Below are 18,690 nucleotides of genomic sequence, written 5' to 3' on the forward strand. Positions count from 1 at the left end.
TCATGGTGAGGATCCCCTGCCCCAGGCTTTCCACCGTGGATGCCACTTGGCAGTGTTGGTCTGGGAACCACGCAAGACAGGCAATAGCTTGTGCACCTGAATGCTTTGGGACTCCTCCCAACAGCCTCGTAGTTGGTCCAGTGTGGTCGTCAGCCCCTCCTGCATTTCCTGGCTCTGTTGCTGCATCTCCATCAGCTGAGGGTGAAGTGATCACAGAGGCCCAGTATGTAGCCTGGGGCTTGCTGAGTCCTCGCCTTCGGCAGCCCCCCGCATGCCAGAGGCCTCGGACGTCCCCTCCCCCACCCGATGTACATCAGCAGATGTGCTGTGCTCACCAGAGAGTGACCCAGATGTCTCGCCACTAACTTGATCCACCAACCTGAGAGTCTCTGGGATGGTGAGTTGTGAGGTGGAAGCTGATGCCAAACTGGTGCCACCCTCAGAAGTCCCTTCACCGGCTTCCTCCGAGGAGTCTTCTGAGCTGTCAGGGGCAGGAATGCTGGGAGCAGCAGTGGGGGCCGCGATGCCAGATGGCTCAGGCACGCGGGGACACAAGGATAAGTGCGGGGGCGGGGAGAGGAATCTGGGCTGCAGGCAACTCACTTGACATTTCTCCATAAAGTGGAGGATTGGCAGGTGCTCACTTCTATGCTCCAGCCCGACCTTGCTGTCACTTATCGTCCTCATCCCCTCCTCTCCCTCAAGCTCCAGTGTCCGCTCCTCAAAGGGGGTGAGGACTCAGATCTCAGGCTCACCACCCCCCTTCTTCGCCATCTCCCAGCCATTATGGGCATTCTTCTTCTGTGGGGAGAGAAGGAGCCATGAAACACCTGATGGTCCGAGTCCTGCAGGGTTTCAGGGGTGGCCCTCAGAGGACAAGGGTTGTAATACTCTTGGGAGGGGGGAAGGGAGGTGTTTGGGGGTCAGAGGCGGGAAGCTTGCAGGGTGCTGGGGGTGGGGGGATCTGGGGGTCATTTAGAGGGAAGATGCTAGTGATGCTCCATTGATTATGCAAAGACCCGTTGTTGCAAAATAACAGGCTTTTATTAACAAAGAACTGGAGCACACCCGAACCGATAGCTAATCCGAACTGAGGCAAAAGGGGCGGAGAGCGGTCACCTTTATACCCCGAGAAGGGTGGAGCCCCGGATTGAGGCAGCGGGGGTGTGTCCAGGCATATCACATAGACAGACAATACTACAGTGGTTCACCACATTCACCCCCTGTTTAAAAAAGTTCCGCGGGGGCGAGGTGGTGGAACGACAGTCACAGAGTTACAAGTTCAGTCTCTCCGGGGGCTTGATCTGCCGCTGCGACCGCCGCAATGTCAGCCGTGGTGCCGGCTCAGGAGGCCGCGGCGATGAGTCAGGCGCCAATCCATAACCGGTGAAGCCGTCCGTAGCACCTTCAGACTGCTGGGTGTGTGGAGGCTGCTCCTGGGCTCAGGCGTGCCGTACACGGGGGCTAAATGAGCGTGCTGCGACTCTGGTGCATCATGGGCAACGTTGGGAGCTGGGGGTGAGGGGCCGTGGGACGTATTACCTGCGGGTGCCAGGTCGCGAATGGAGACTGTGTCCTCCCGCCTGTCGTGATATGCCACATAGGCGTATTGGGGGTTGGCGTGGAGGAGTCGGACCATTTCGACCCGGGGGTCCGATTTATGGGTCCGCACGTGCTTCCGGAGCAGGACAGGGCCTGGGGACTTCAGCCACGACGGTAGTGAGGTCCCTGAGGAGGACTTCCTGGGGAAAACAAACATTCGTTCATGAGGGGTGGCGTTGGTAGCCGTACAGAGTAGTGACCTAATTGAGTGTAGCGCATCAGGGAGGACCTCTTGCCAGCGGGAGACTGGAAGACCCTTAGACCGGAGAGCTAATAAAACGGCCTTCCAGACTGTCGCATTCTCCCTCTCCACCTGTCCGTTCCCCCTGGGGTTGTAGCTGGTGGTCCTACTCGAGGCTATGCCTTTGGAGAGTAGGTGCAGGCGCAGCTCGTCACTCATAAAAGAGGAACCCCGGTCGCTATGGATATAGCTGGGGAAACCAAACAGGGTGAAGAGGCTGTGCAGGGCCCTGACGACCGTGGCCGAGGTCATATCCGGGCAGGGAATAGCGAAGGGGAACCGCGAATACTCATCGATGACGTTGAGGAAGTATATGTTGCGGTCAGAGGAGGGGAGGGGGCCTTTGAAATCAACGCTTAGGCGTTCGAAAGGGCGGGTGGCTTTGATAAGGTGCGCTTTGTCTGGGCGATAGAAGTGCGGCTTGCACTTCGCGCAGACTTGGCAGACTGGTTACAGACCTGACTTCCTCGATGGAATAGGGCAGGTTCCGGGCCTTGATGAATTGGAAGAACCTGGTCACCCCCGGGTGGCAGAGGTCGTCGTGGAGAGTCTGTAACCAGTCTAGGTTCGCGCTGGCACAGGTCCCCCGGGACAGGGCGTCTGGGGGCTCATTGAGCTTCCCAGGCCGGTACAAAATGTCGTAATTGTAGGTGGAGAGCTCGATCCTCCACCTCAAAAGCTTATCGTTCTTGATTTTGCCTCGCTGCGGGTTACTGAACATAAAGGCAACGGACCATTGGTCCGTGAGCAGGGTGAACCGTTTGGCAGCTAAGTAGTGGCGCCAGTGCCGCACAGCCTCCACGATGGCTTGTGCCTCTTTTTCGACAGGAGTGTTGAATTTCAGGGCCCTGGAGGGTGCGCGAGAAGAAGGCCACGGGTCTGCCCGCCTGGTTAAGAGTGGCGGCTAGGGCAAAGTCAGACGCATCGCTCTCCACCTGGAATGCGGTGGATTCGTCTACAGTGTGCATCGTGGCCTTTGCGATATCCGCTTTGATGCGGTCAAAGGCCAGCCGAGCCTCCGCCGCTAGGGGAAAAGATGTGGATTTGATGAGCGGACGGGCTTTGTCTGCATAATTGGGGACCCACTTGGCGTAGTATGAGAAGAAGCCAAGGCATCTCCTCAGTGCTTTGAGGGTGGTGGGGAGGGGAAGTTCCAAGAGGGGACACATGCGGTCGGGATCGGGGCCGATGACCCCGTTCTCCACAACACAACCAAGGATGGCGAGGCGGCACGTGCGGAATACGCACTTCTCCTTATAGGTCAGGTTGAGGAGTGCCGCAGTGTGGAGGAATTTTTGGAGGTTGGCGTCGTGGTCCTGCAGATGGTGACGTTATCCAGGTACGGGAAGGTGGCCCGCAGCCCGTTCTGGTCCACCATTTGGTCCATCTCACGCTGGAAAACCGAGACCCCGTTGGTATCGCCGAAGGGGACCCGAAGGAAGTGATAGAGACGGCCATCCGCCTCGAAGGCAGTGTATTGGCGGTCTTCCGGGCGGATAGGGAGCTGGTGGTATGCAGACTTCAAATCAATGGTGGAGATCACCCGATATTGCGCAATCTGATTGACCATGTCAGAGATGCGGGGAAGGGGATACGCGTCCAGCTGCGTGTATCGGTTAATGGTCTGACTGTAGTCGATAACCATGCGATGTTCCTCCCCAGTCTTAACAACCACCACTTGGGCTCTCCAGGGACTGATACTGGCCTCAATGATCCCCACCCACAGGAGGCGTCGCACCTCGGACTTAATAAACGCTCTATCTCCAGCGCTGTACCGTCTGCTTTTGATGGCAATGGGCTTGCAGTCGGGGGTGAAGTGCTCAAAGAGCGAGGACGGGGTGACTTTAAGGGTTGAGGTGGTGCGCGGTGGCTGGTCTAATAGCTGTGGATTTTGGACGGAGATTGGGGGAAAAGGCCCATTATACACCATAGTGACGCTCCCAAGGTGACACATGAAATCTAGCCCCAGTAGTACGGCGGCGCAGAGTTGTGGCAGCACGAGGAGCCTGCACTTGTCGTACACCGTGCCCCATACAGTCAGAGTTGCTACACAGTAGCCGAGGACATTCACCGACTGGGACGTCGAAGCCATGATTGATTGCTGCATTGGCAGTACTGGCAGTGCGTAGCGCCTCACCGTGTTAGGGTGGATAAAACTCTCCGTACTCCCGCTGTCAAATAAGCAGTTAGTAGTGTGGCCGTTTACCTTGATGTCCATCATAGACCAGGCGAGTTGGTGAGGCCTGGACTGGTCCAACGCGACCGAGGCCACCATCGGATTAGGCGATGTGGTGGACGGTTCCCAAAATGGCGGCCCCCGTGACTGCCGCGGCTGACGTCATCCAAGATGGCGGCTCCCGTGGGTCGCACGTGGCTGATGGCGGCCTCTGTGGGTTGCACGCGGCTGATGACGTCCAAAATGGCGGCTCCCGCGGATTGCACACGGCCGATGGCGTCGAAGACAGTGCCTCCCGCGGATCGCACGTGGCGCTGCTGGGCCTGGGGGCCGATTTTGCCCTGCAAACCTTCAGGTAATGGCCCTTCTTACCGCAGCCAGAGCAGATCGCGTCTTTCGCCGGGCAGCGTTGTTGTGGGTGCTTCTCCAGGCCGCAGAAGTAGCACCTTGGGCCTCCGGAGACTGCCGCAGTGGTCAGTTCGGTGTCGGGATGGGGCGTGGCGTAGCTTTGCAGCCCTCCCGGGTACAGAGATGGCTGCGGTCGCGGTGTCCACGGTGCGCCCTCGTGGTCGGGGGTGTAGGCTTTGAGGTTCCAGAAAGCCACCTCCAGTGAACCGGCAAGCTCCACAGTTTTCTTCAGGTCCAGCCCACCTTGTTCCAGCAGGTGCTGCCGGATATTGGTCGACCTGATGCCCGCGACAAAGGCATCTCTGATCAGGTCGTCGGCGTTCTGGGCGGCTGAAACGGCCTTGCAGTTGCAGGTTCTGCCGAGTGCACGCAGTTCGTGCAGGAATTGTTCAGTCGATTCCCCCGGCTGCTGTCTGCGAGTGGCCAGCAGATGTCTGGCATAGACCTCATTCGGCTGCCGGTTGTACTGGCTCTTTAGGAGATCGATTGCCTCCTGGTAAGTTTCCGCATCTCGGATCATCGCGAAGACGTGAGCGCTGACGCGGGCGCGGAGCACGTGTAGTTTGTCGATGTCGGTTACGACGACGGCGGAGAAGGAGGCGATGAAGGTCTCGAAGCAGCGCAGTCAGTGATCAAAAGAGTTTGAGGCGCCAACAGCCTGGGGATCCAAGTCCAATTTATCAGGTTTCAGGAGTTGCTCCATCCCAAAATTTTTGTTAATAAAATTGATGCTCCATTGATTACGCAAAGACTCGTTGTTGCGAAATAACAGGCTTTTATTAACAAAGAACTGGAGCAGTCCCAAACCGATAGCTAATCCGAACTGAGGCAAAAGGGGCGGAGAGCAGCCACCTTTATACCCCGAGAAGGGTGGAGCCCCGGATTGAGGCAGCAGGGGCGTGTCCAGGAATATCACATAAACTATCACATAAACAGACAACTACAGTGGTTCACCACAGCTAGATGAGGTAAAACACTCACCCTTGCTGCCCGATCAGGTCATTCAGTTTCTTGTGGCACTGCTTTCTGGTTCTCCTGGCCAGTGCTGCCACATCCCCCTTAGACCTCCTGCCCCTCACCTTGAACACATGCTGCCACCACCTCCCAGGCTGCGTTTCCATCCCTTCCTCTGGTACGGCGTCCTGTTGGGGGGAAGAGGGTGTCCCACCTTGCCTCCACTGCCTCCAGCATCCTGGCAAGATCAGCATCGGAAAATCTGGCTGCTGTCTTCCTGGAGGGCATTTTTCCCTGCACTGCCTGCCTGTCTGTCGATCCTTGGGGTTTTTATGGAGCTCTCCCTTGTTAGGGCAGATCAGCTGCAGGCAGTTTGGGCGAGTCAGGTGCCCAGGTCCAGCGACTTTAAAGCAGTTTGCCTTGTTACCATAGAGGGGAAGCCAAGTCAGCTCTTGCAGGTGTGCTGATGGGGTGGGGGGGAGGTGGGGGGGATGTGCCTCTGTGATGATCGGGGGCAGGGGAGAGACGGGGTCATATCACTTAGCAATTGAGGGGGGTGATGAGGGGGGCCATGTGCAAGGGGATCCCGGACCCGGGGGGGGGTGGGGAGGGTGGGGTGTAAGGTGGGAAGGGGGTCAGTAATGTTGGGGTGGGTCCCCGATGTCCTTGGTGGGGAGGGGGAGGCTGTATCTGGCCTGGGGGAGGGGATCTGTCAGCAGAGCTGTTTTTTTCCCGTTTTTCCTGCAAATGCGCAGTTGGTGGCTCCGATCTTAGCTGCTGGTTGTCTGGCAAATTTCCCACTGCCTCTAGTGGCTAGGAATGGTCTAGCCCATACTTTCAATGACTGAGTGCATAAGATTGGGAGGGAAAACTGTTTTCTCATTCGCTGGACACTTAGGGCCTGACTTTACCATTTTCATTCTAAGTGCTAAATCTGGGCGTACTTCAGATCCTACTTAGAAATCTGCTTTCAGGCACCCCCATATGCATAACCTGAAAAAAAAATCGCGGGTCCCATTTGCGCTGTGGGTGAGCTTAGCGCGCCCGAAACGATTGGAGCTCTGAACTGCACGTGCGTAGTTGGAAAAAATTTGAAAAAGCGCATCCATGTCAGATCGCTCCTGGGCCACAAAAAGCAGAGAAAGAGGCCCGGGAGCGAAAAGTAGGAGCGATGGCCCCACAGACATCACTGTCCCCCTTATTCACCCACCCCCCCCCTGCTACCCAGACCGATCGCGACCCCCTGCCCCCTTCCCTCCCACCGATTGCCCGCAGAGTGGCAGTGGACCCCCCTGCCCCCCACCCCCACCAGAGAATCATCTGCCCCCCCGCCCCCCCCCCAACCAGTGAGTGATCAGGCCTCCCCCCGCTCCCCACCAGAGATACATCTTACCCGCTTCCTTACCCACCCCCCCAGAGAATGATCTGGCCTCACTCTCCCCCACCCCCAGAGAATGATCTGGCCTCACTCTCCCCCACCCCCAGAGAATGATCTGGCCTCACTCGCCCCCCAAAAGGAACATCTGACCCGCCGCCTCCTTCCCCCACCACCAGACAACGATCAGCCCCCCCCCCCACCCGCCCCCCCCCCCCCCCACCACTAGACAACGATCGGCCCTCCTCCCTACCCCCCCCCCCCCCCCCCCCCCCCCCCCCCCACCAGAGAATTATCTGACCCGCCTCCCTCCTCCTCTCCCACCACCGATCTGAGTCAGAAAGCCGTTGGGAGCTCTGAACTCGCTCTTCAGCAGCTGGAGCGCCCGATTCAGACTTTTACTCAGCATGTTCATTTTGGCGCGATTCCGGATCGGCGAACGCGGCGGTAAAGGGAGAAATGCTGATAAAGTTGGGCGGGCAGTTCATTAATTCAATTTAAATGCATGCAAATACATTTAAATCTCCGTTGCGCCCGTTTCGGGCGCGAAGCGGATCGCGGCCATTCCCGGGTTTCGGTAAAGTGGCTATCTGCGCGGACGCGGATCGCGTTAATGGCCTCACACCTGACTTTACCACGTTTTCGCGCCCGTTTCCGCAATGGTAAAATAGGGCCCTTAGAAAGAAATCTCGTAAAATTCCGCCCTAAGTGTGGTTGGATTGTGATCTGGATCACACTGATCCATCTGACACAAATCGCACATCTTTTCCCACCAGGGGCAACACCAGAAATGTTTGGGGAGAATTGCAGCCATTATATGTAATCGTTTTTCACTGACATAATCACCAACATTGATTTTCAAATAAGTGGCAACCAGCGACCCCTAACTTCACAAACAGACTTCAGACATGGAACACAAGAGTCTGCTGAATGATACCAATAAGTTAAACCAACACTGGTGTTTAAAATTAACCTGATATCTCATTTTCCTGTTCACAGTTTCAGCTCATTTCTCTTGTTGTTTTTGTGTAGAATTGTCTTTAGCCGCGAAGCAGTAACGCAGTTACTTGCAAGTGGATGCGGTTGTTACAGTAACGATGCACCTGACGACATGGTTCTGGGCATGTGCTTCAACAGTCTTGGTATCCCGGTAACACACAGTCCTCTCTTCCACCAGGTAATCCTCCCTTTCAAATGGTCTCCTGTCAATGCAAAAAAATCGCTTGCAACCTGGAAGCAACAAAGTATTTAATTACCTGCAGGTTGAGGGGAGGTTCTTTACATATATATAAAGATGGGGGGATGGGGGAACTGCAAATGCCTGTCAGCATCTGAAAAAATAAACCAAGGAGTTGATATTGCAGATGACAAGTGAATTCTATTCAAAACATTCACCCTTCATTCTCAGATGCTGACAGGCTATTGGTGGGATTTTCCTGTCCCACTGCACTGGTCGAGTAGCATAGGGGGCGGGAAATATGAGCGAGGGGCTAAAAATTCGGGTTCGTGCCCGATTTCTCTCCTTTCATGGGCGGCACGGTGGTTAGCACTGCTGCCTCAGCGCCAGGTACCCGGGTTCAATTCCCGGCTTGGGTCACTGTCTGTGCGGAGTCTGCACATTCTCCCCGTGTCTGCGTGGGTTTCCTCCAGGTACTCTGGTTTCCTCCCACAATCCAAAAGATGTGCATGTTAGGTGCATTGGCTATGATAAATTCTCCCTCAGTGTACCCGAACAGGTGCCAGAGTGTGGCGACTAGGGGATTTTCACAGTAACTCCATTGCAGTGTTAATGTAAGCCTTACTTGCGAAACTAATAAATAAACTTCCACCATGTGGCCAACTGAAAAACCTTGCTGGATCGAAACTCCTAATTCCTGTGAAAAGAATTTTAAGTTTTCTCTTAGAGAATAAGTTTATAAAACAGACGACTGGCTATTCTGATCCCATGCTGACTCTCTGTAATCTAGATAATTCCTTATGCTAGCCATCAATGTTTCAAACCTTTTCCCACAATTGACATGAAGTATATAGGTACAGTCCCTCTTTTTTCAGGATGGAGATCACATTTGCTGCTTTCTAATCCATTCGGATGTTCCTCAATTCCAGTGAGTTTTGAATGATATTGTTGAAGGGATCTGTAATCACCTCAGCTAATTCCAGTGGAACACATTGTCAGTCTCATTTAGGTTCAGCTTCCTAAGCCATCTAGTGAACAACAGACCAGTGAGTCTCCTGTCAGTGGTAGGGAAACTATTGGAGAAACCTCTGAAGGAGATATTCTTTCTCCACTTGGAGAGGCAAGGTTTGATCAGGGATAGTCAGTACGGCTTTGTCAGAGGGAGGTCATGTCTAACAAATTGAATTTTCTGAGGAGGTGGCCAGGTGTCCAGGTGAGGATAGTGCAGTTGATGTAGTTTATATCGATTTCAGCAAGATTTTGACAAGGTCCAACATGGGAGACTCCTAAAGAGGGCTAATGCACATGGGAATTTGATAAAGTGGATTCAAAATTGGCTTCGTTGTGGGAGACAGAGGGTGATGACAGAAGGCTGCTTTAGTGACTGGAAGCCAGTGTCCAGTGGTGTACCACGGGGATCTGTGGTACGTCCCCTATTATTCATCATTTAAATAATGACATCGATGATTATGTGGGGAATAGGATTAGTAAGTTTGCAGCTGACACAAAGATTGGCCAGGTTGTTAACAGTGAGGCTGAGTGTCTTGGGCTACAGAAAGATATAGATGAGATGGTCAAATGGGCAGATAAGTGGCAGATAGAATTTAATCCTGAAAAGCGTGAGGTGATACACTTTGGAAGGAGTAATTTGACAAGGAGGTGTTTAATGAATGGCATGACACAAGGAAGTTCTGAAGAACAAAGACATCTTGGTGCGTTTGTCCATAGATCTCTGAAGGTGGAAGGGCAGGTTAATAGGATGGTGAAAAAGGTAAATGGGGCCCTTGCCTTTATCAGTCGATGCATAGATTGCAGGAGAACACAAGTTCAAGGTGAGGGGCAGGAAGCTTAAGGGGGATGTGGGGAAAAACGGTTTTACCCTGAGGGTGGTGACGGTCTGGAATGCGATGCCTGGCAGGGTGGTAGAGGCGGATTGCCTCAAAATCTTTAAAAGTACACAGATAAGCACCTTGCACGTCATAAAATTCAGGGCTGTGGGCCAAGTGCTGGAAAATGGGATTAGATGGGAGGTCAGGTGTTTCTCGCATGTCGGTGCAGACTCGATGGGCCGAAGAACCTCTTCGCACTCTGTAATTCTGTGATCTATCTATGATTTCCAGCCTTCTCACACCCATATATATGACTCAGCTCAGCTGTCTGACCTTCTGAGCAGTCCAAAGTCAAAGTAATTATTTCAAAACCCACTGTATTTATTCTCCTAGATATCACCTCCTCGCTGCCACAGGTCAACAAGTTCAACTTCCTTTTATTTCTTCTTCTGCTCCTGATTGACTTGAAGGATGTTTTGCTATTATCCCTTTCATGTTTCCTGTCTGCGGTAATGTTTTAGTGTCTCTCTCTCTGATTGATTTTGGAATTCTCCCTATCTTGCTCCTCTACATTTCAGAATGTTTACATTATTCCTCGTCCCTATTGACACTTTATTGTTGGTTTGATTTTTTATTTGAGCTGTCAAACATATTTCTGGAATAAACTGTTTCTGTAATGTTAAAAATAATCACCTCAGAATACTCCCATTTTCCCCACACACTCTTGTCATTAAATAGTTCTTCCCATTTTATACCTTTAACACAGCCTTTCATTCCTTTAAAATACAGGCAAACATATGGAATTAGGGGCAGGAGCCCTCAGGCCTGCTGGCCATTTAATAAGATCATGACAAGACCATGACTCATGGACAAGTTGGGCCGAAGGGCCTGTTTCCATGCTGTAAACCTCTATGACTGATCAGATTGTAACCTCAACTCCACATTCCCGCCTTCCCCAAATAATCTTTCACCCACTTGTTTATCAAGAATCCATCTACCTCGGCCTTCAAACTATTCAAAGACTTTGTTTCCACCGCCTTTTGAGGGAGGGAGTTCCAAAGACTCACAACCCTCTGAAAGAAAAAAATTCTGTTCACCCATCTTAAATCAGCGATCCTTTATTTTTAAACAGTGACCCGTAGTTCTAGACTCTGACATAAGAGGAAACATCTTCTTCACATCCACCCTGTCAAGACTCCTCAGGATCTCATATGTTAAAATCAAGTCAACTTTTACTCTTCAAAACTCCAGCAGATACAAGGCTAGTCTGTCCGACCCCTCCTTAAAAGACAACCCACCCATTCCAGGTATTAATCTGGTAAACCTTCTCTGAACTGCTTCTAATGCATTTACATCCTTCCTTAAATAAAGAGACCAATATTGTAGAAACTACAGGGGGCAATTCACCCAAAAAAATTCTAAGTGTCGAATTTGCGTAAAAACTGGAGTAAGTCACGCAGGGTTTTTTCAGCGGGATTTTCAAAATGAATCTCCCACACTCTGTGCACTACAGAGTGCGCTAGCGTGAATCACACAAAAAAGCTGTGAGCGGGATCCTAACCCCGGTGGAGAGGCCGGCAGCATAGCGCTGAGCGGGCCACTGCGCATGCGTCGATCTGTCAGTGCCGAGATCGGTGCATGCACAGTGGTCCCACACAGCCGGCCTCTCGATTGCTGCCCAGCTCGATCACTGGCCTCCCGGACATGTCCGGGCCAACCTCGCTTCCCACCCCACCCCCCACCCGACCCGCCTTGATGTCCTGCCCCCTCAACCCACCCCCCCAACGTAATCCCTACCCGTCCCGCAGCCCCAATCCCCGATTTCCCCCCTGCACTGTCAGAACAACCCACCCCACAACCACCCCGATGGCTAGCCCCGATCACCAGCCTCCCTCCCTCTGTTACCCAGCTGGACTGCAGAGTGGAAGCGGGACCCCCCACCGATCTCTCCCTGCCCCCAGAGGCCCCGTCCCCTTGGCACTGCCTGATGCCCGGTGGAAGTTTTGTGCCAGTTGCACTAAGAGAAACAGTCACCATACTGACAATAATGGCCACTTTAAAACCAGCAATTCCTCTTCACATTCACCGTAATAAAGGAGATCCAGCAGGGGAACAGGAGTTGACAAGTTGTACCCCTTATTGTTGCTTTCAATTATGAATTCTTCCCCATGTGCTAACTTCAGTTTCAACCAATGACACCCAACTCATTGGTCCAATTGGCAAATTAAGTAGATACATAGCTCAGATTTCCCCTCACCCTCTCACAACTTCAGCCATTGCTCCTATTATAAACCCAATACTGCCTTCGAAAAATGCATTCCCAAAGCCACTCATAATTATTTTGGTGTGGGGCACAGATCATTTTGTGTTGGAAATGTGAGGCTACCTTTCAAGAGAGTGGATGGAGCTTGAAGTGAGCTCAGATGGAAACTGGAAATGTTGGATGAGAATATCCAACCCTCCACCCCTCTCCATGGCCAATCTTTATAAAATCATCCATTGAAGCTGGTTAATTATATTTGCTTACATTTCTTCCTTTTTAAAAAATCATTTTGTATCAAGTGCCATCAGCCATCATGCAATCACAAGGTTTACATGAGCAGGCTTCCGTTCCTCTGTTGGTGCTTCACTTCATAGAATCATAGAATCCCTGCAGTGCAGAAGGAGGCCATTCGGTACATCGAGTCTGCACTGACCACAATCCCACGCAGGCCCTATTCCCGTAACCCCACATATTTACTCTGCTAATCCCCTGGCACTTGGGTCAATTTAGCATGGCCAATCAACCTAACCCGCACATCCTTGGACTGTGGGAGGAAACTGGAGCACCCGGAGGAAACCCACGCAGACATGGGAAGAACGTGCAAACACCACTCAGACAGTGACCCAAGTTGGAAATGAACCCAGGTCCCTGGCGCTGTGAGGCAGCTGTGCTAACCACTGTATGAAGTATGAGAGTAGCTTTAATAGTTAATCAGTTATTTTAAGGAAACTGGATTATCCAGTAATTGAAAGGAGACTTAGTGGTTATTTTTCTTGACCTCAAAGTTCCACAACTTAATCATTATCAGTGTTAAAGTCATCTCAACCTCAGATTACATATTCCAATATAAATGTGTACAGCCTAGTTAGCTGTATAAAAGGACCTTGCATAAAAGGATTGTGTTACATGGCTTCACAACAGATCGAAATGCATACTATGAACCATATTTAACAGCTCTGAATTATGTTGAAGAGCATAACTAAATGCTATCATCACTTAATGGGTATGGCCACTAATCATCGTTGTTGTGGGAAACCAAGATTTAAGTAAAGCTCTAAATAACTATCTAAGATACGAAGTGTATTTCAACAACAGCTGCTTGCATTAATAAAGCCTTTAGCATGATAAAGCATTGCAAAGCACCTCATGGGAGCATTATCAAACAAAATTTGTCAGAGCCTCATAAAGAGAGTTTAGCACAGGTGAGAGGTTGATTTTAAGGGGCATTTTAAAGGAGGAAAGCATTGTTGGAAGGTGGAGAGGTTTAGTGAGGGAATTCCAGAGCTTAGGGTCTAAGCTGTGGACAGTGTGACAGCCAATGCTGTAACCATTATAATCAGGGGAAAGTAAGATACCAAAATTGGAATACAAATATCTTGGAGACCATCTCCAACAAGTTCCCTTGACATTCAAGTGCATTACCATCATTGAATTCCCCACTATCAACATTCTAGCGTTACCATTGACCAGAAACTGAACTGGTCTAGCTATATAAATACAGTGGCTATCAGAATAGGTCAAAGGCTAGGAACCCTGTGGCGAGTAACTCACCTCCTAACTCCCCAAAGCCTGTTCACCATCTACAAAGCACAAATCAAGGGTGTGATATAATATTCTCTACTTGCCTGGATGGATGCAGCTCCAACAACACTTAAAAAGCGTGACAACATCCAGAATTAAACGGCCTGTTTGATCGTTACCCCTTCCGCAAACATTTGCTCCTTCCACCACTGACAAACAGTGGCAGCCATGCCTACCATCTACAAGATGCACTTCGGGAACTCACCAAGGTTCCTTAAGCAGTACCTTCCAAATCCACAACCAGTACCATCCAGAAGGACAAGAGTAGCAGATACCTGAGAACACCACCACCTGGAGGCTCCCCCCTCCAAGTCACTCACCATCCTAACTTAGAAATATATCACCATTCCTTCACTGCTGCTGGGTCAAAATCCTAGAATTTCCTCCCGAACAGCACTGCGGTTGTATCTACACCACAGGGACTGCAGCGGTTCAAGAAGGCAGCTCACCACCAGCTTCTCAAGGGCAACGAGGGATGGGCAATAACTGTTGGCCTGGCCAACACCCACATTCCATAAATGATTTTTTAAAAAATTGTGGTCTGACAAAGGTTACAGACATAGGGAGGGGTGAAGCCACGGAGCAATTTGAAAACAAGTTTGAGAATTTTGAAATTGAGGCAACACTTAACCAGGAACCAATGTAGGTCAGCGAGCACAGAGGTTATGGGTGAATGGGACTTGCTGTGATTCTGGACAAGGTCAGGCGACCCTTGGATGTGCTAAAGTTTATAGAGACTGAAAGATGGAAGTTTGGTTGGAGACACTGTTGATGCAATATAATGTTGTCTTTTTTTAACACAGTCCCTATAATACAAATATTATTATAATAATAAATTATAACTAATTTCAGAACTCTTATTTGGTTTTCTATACATACATCAGAAAATCATAGATTTTTTTTACACAAATCAAAATATTGATTTGACAAGCTGAAGGAGATTGGGGAAATACAAAGTTTTCAACATTGCTTTTTTAAAAACTTATTTCAGTTTTATTTGCTTTCGCGTTGAAATACTGAATAATTTTTAAAAAACGAATGCGTTTCTTATTAATAGGAAAGGATGTACATGAACATTTTATGACTACAAAACACTCCAAAGTGTTTTACAGCCAATGAAATACTTTATGAAATTTAATCACAATTGTAATAAAGAAAATGTGACAGTCAACTTACACAAGAGAGAGAAAGGGAGACAAAAGGAAAAGTGAAGGGTTATGGGTCACGTAGATAGGGAAGTAATTTTTCCCCTGGTAGAAGGGTCAATAACCAGGGGGCATTGATAGAAGGTAAGGAACAGGACAGTTAGAGAGGATGTGAGGAAAAGTCTTTTCACTCAGAGGGTGGTGGGAATCTGGAACTCACTGTCTGAAAGGTGGGAGAGGCAGGAACCCTCACAACATTTAAGAAGCATTTAGATGAGCACCTGAAATGGTGTAGCACACAAGGCTGTGGACCAAGTGCTGGAAAATGGGATTGGAATAGATAAATGTTTGATGGTCAGCACAGACGCAATCTTTCTGTACTGTCAAACTGATTTTCTGGCTCTTCACATCGGCGGGATCTTCTGGTTGTGCCGACGGTGCACCTCGCCACATGTTTCCCGGTGGAGTGGGTTAGAATCAATGAGAAATCCCATTGATGGAGGTGGCACCACAAGATCCAGCCCACACCGCCCAGAAAAACACCACAGAGAGGCCAGACAATCCCAGCGCCTGACTCCATGGGCGGAATTTTCCATTCCCGCCCACCACGAGAATCCTAGCGGGCGGGACAGAAAACTCGGCAGAGCATGCAAAGGTCCGTTGACCTCGGGTGGGAATTTCCAGCCTTGGACCGAGCGCTGCCGGAAAATCCCGCCCTGTGACTCTATAAATAAAACCAAAAAAAGGAAATGTTTTTGAAATTTCCAACAACACGCAGCCTGAGGGAGTGAGACTCTTCAATTTAAATTGTTCACCTTCAGGGCCAGTGAGATTGATTGGCAATTTTCACATTTTGAAAGATGCTGATACCATTATTTAACTTTCTATGACAAGTTCAAAGGACAATTGATTTGTAAATGCAGCAAAGCAATACTGCAGGTGCGATGATGTTTGTCCAAAGCAAATGTAAAACAGCATTAATCAACCTGCAAATTTTGGGCACTTGACTCTCTCAACTCTGTGAATTTGCTGCTTAATTTACAGATTAATAATGGTGTACACTTTACACACGCTGTCAGTCTTTCAGCAAGTTGTGACTCAGTGAAAGTACAATAGTGATAGGAATGAAAAAAATACTGTCACAATAATAGGATGGTCCTTTATAAATATGTATTCCTGAAAAATCTGAGGCACGCTCAAGTTTTTCAAAGGCAATATACTGGGATATCGAATAAAACCTTGACAACTCAAGAGAGTTATGGGCAGCACGGTGGCACAGTGATCAGCACTGCTGCCTCACAGCGCCAGGGACCCGGTTCACTTTCAGCCTCTGGTCACTTTCTGTGTGGAGTTTGCACGTTCTCTGCGTGGGTTTCCCCCGGGCGTTCCGGTTTCCTCCCACAGTCCAAAGATATGCGGGTTAGGTGAATTGTCCATGCTAAATTAACCCTCAGTGTCAGGGGATTTAATAGGGTAAATGCGTGGGTTACGGAGATAGGGCGTGGGTGGGATTGTTGGTGCAGGCTTGATGGGCTGAATGGCCTCCTTCCGCACTGTATGGTTTTTATAACTAAGAATTTGAATTATCTAGCAGTAATAGCAGAAAAATATTCTCTAACTTGTCGATTGCATCTGTTTTTTAGGCACGCCCAATGGACTATTCAAAAGATTATCTGGCACATCAGGTTCCAATTTCATTCCATAAACACTGGAATATTGATCCAGTTGAAGTCTATCTCACGTGGTTGGCGAAAGAGGATGACCCTGTATCAGACCAAACAATAAAGAAACCAAAAAAACAAAGGGAAGATTTATGAAAGCCTTAGTGACGAATATGCATTTTTAATATATCGATAAATAATTCTTAGATTTACTAAGACTGAATGCAAATAGCGTCATGATTTTCAAAATACCCTCCAAAGCCGTATTCACATTAGTAATTTTGCTTAATACTTTTTATATTACTAAGTAAATTGCTGAATTATATTTGTAATTCACCTGGACAGTATTTGAAACAGTATTTCTGGAAAGTTGGTGCAATCTATGCTTTTCTGTTAATGTTAAAAGAATTTATATAATTTTGTAAAAAATAAAGTCCTACCTATATATCTATATACATAACTTGTTTTATTCTTCACAAAGTGCTATTTGCTGCTTCAGATGGCCACTGTGATTATGAAAAACTTGCCTGAGTGGAAATGATCCTGTCCCAGCAATACTGGATTGGCCATCATTTTACCTTATATAGACACAGAAAATTTATAGTATGAAAGGAGACCATTCATCCCATCATGCCTGTGCCAGCCACAAATGAGTTTCCAGCCTTAATTCTTCAAACGCACTATCCTCATCCACCCTCCTTGTAACCTCCTCGTAAAAAAAAACAATCAAGTTAGTCAGACACGATTTTCCCTTAGTAAATCCATGCCGGCCGTCTTTGATTAATCCGTGCCTTATTTTAGATGACAATTTATGTTGTCCTTCAAAATGTTTTCCAATAGTTTGTCCATCATCAAGCTTAGGCTGACTGGCCTTGAAGTTTATCAAAGTGAGAGGTGATCTCATTGCAACCTACAAAATTCTGAAGAAACTTGATAGGGTAAGATATAGAAATAGTTTCCGTTGGTCGGGGAACCTAAAACACGGGGGCACATTCTCAGTTCAGATAGCAGGCTATACTAGACCTGCTATTGCACGATAAAATATGATTAATTGATAATCTCATAGTGAAGGTACCTCTAGGTAATAGTGATCATAATATGATTGAATTTTACATTCAGTTTGAGGGAGAGTGTAATGTCCTATCAATGTTAGGGGTTGTAGGTTTTAGCAAAAAGAAAAAATGTGGTTTGCACACGTAGGGCAAGATTTTACTCAGTTGACCCGAAACCGTCAACCGACCTTTCTATGTTCTGCCCCTCACCTACTTCGATTCCCGTGATGGACAGGGCAGCAAAATTACGGCCAGAGATTCAAAGTAACAGACAACAGGTTTATTCTCAGAGGTCTTGCCTGTACAGAGTACACACTGAAAGGAAAGCAGCAGCCTCTGCAACACTGTAATGACATCACCATCAAAAATGTGTTCAGCTCTTAAAGCAACCATTTAAATATATAACATCCCTCCCCCTTTACTTCTGTGGTCATGACAACAAATTACGAAGATGTTATGCATAGGATCAATATTACTCTAGACACAGTACTATGGCACCATTAATCATTGTACAGTCAATAAGAAAGTCAATCAGGAGGACATCTATTTCTCTTTGTATACGACATTCTGGAATTTGGCTGTCCTTGACCCTATAAGTATGATTTGGAATTTCAGTAGATACTGAACTCTTGCAACCAATTCTGCATCATTCTCACTCAATATAGTAGCAAAGATACAATCATCAGGCAACTCAGATTCCACTAAGTCTTCCATTGTAGTATTTACAAAACTACAAAACAAGAAATTGGTTCTTTTGGAGCTGATTCTGAGAAATGATTTCAAGATGACAACAATTGGTTTGTATGGTGTTGCCAAACTTTCATCTTCAGTTTGAACCGTGTAAGAAATTGAACTTGTTTTTGCTAAAACTGTGGCTTGTATCCATTTCTCAATCGTGGCGAAATTGCGTGCTAACACTCATCCTCCTTATTGAAATGAGTGTTGTTTTGCCCTCACTTCTCAACTCAAGCTTTCTTGACAATCAACTTAAGCTTTCTTGACACATTGGTTTCAAATCAGGATGTGTACAATGCATTCCAGCTGTCTTCAATACCATATCCATCACCTTCCCATTATGGGATCATTTTTGGTACGTCTCTGAATTTGAGAAGTTGTCACAGGATCTACCAGTGAAAAATAAAGCACATTAGCAAAACTAAAGCTTCATGACCCATCCAGCTTCAACTTTAGGTATAAAGTATTGCTTGTTCTACATGATGCATTAT

At 48.6% G+C, this 18,690-nt stretch overlaps 1 protein-coding gene across 1 annotated transcript in view; it reads left to right on the plus strand.

Moving 5' to 3' along the window:
* b3glcta (beta 3-glucosyltransferase a) overlaps positions 1-16,866 on the plus strand; it is a 154,050-nt gene extending 137,184 nt beyond the window's left edge. Inside the window, exons 14-15 of the mRNA XM_078222853.1 lie at positions 7,789-7,933; positions 16,395-16,866. Of these exons, the coding sequence (XP_078078979.1) occupies positions 7,789-7,933; positions 16,395-16,568 (319 nt within the window). The 3' untranslated portion in view covers positions 16,569-16,866. The remainder of the gene's footprint in view (positions 1-7,788; positions 7,934-16,394) is intronic.
* The last annotated feature ends 1,824 nt before the right edge of the window (positions 16,867-18,690 follow it).

Source organism: Mustelus asterias, chromosome 10, assembly GCF_964213995.1.
Source record: "Mustelus asterias chromosome 10, sMusAst1.hap1.1, whole genome shotgun sequence".
In the NCBI taxonomy this organism is placed as follows: domain Eukaryota; kingdom Metazoa; phylum Chordata; class Chondrichthyes; order Carcharhiniformes; family Triakidae; genus Mustelus; species Mustelus asterias.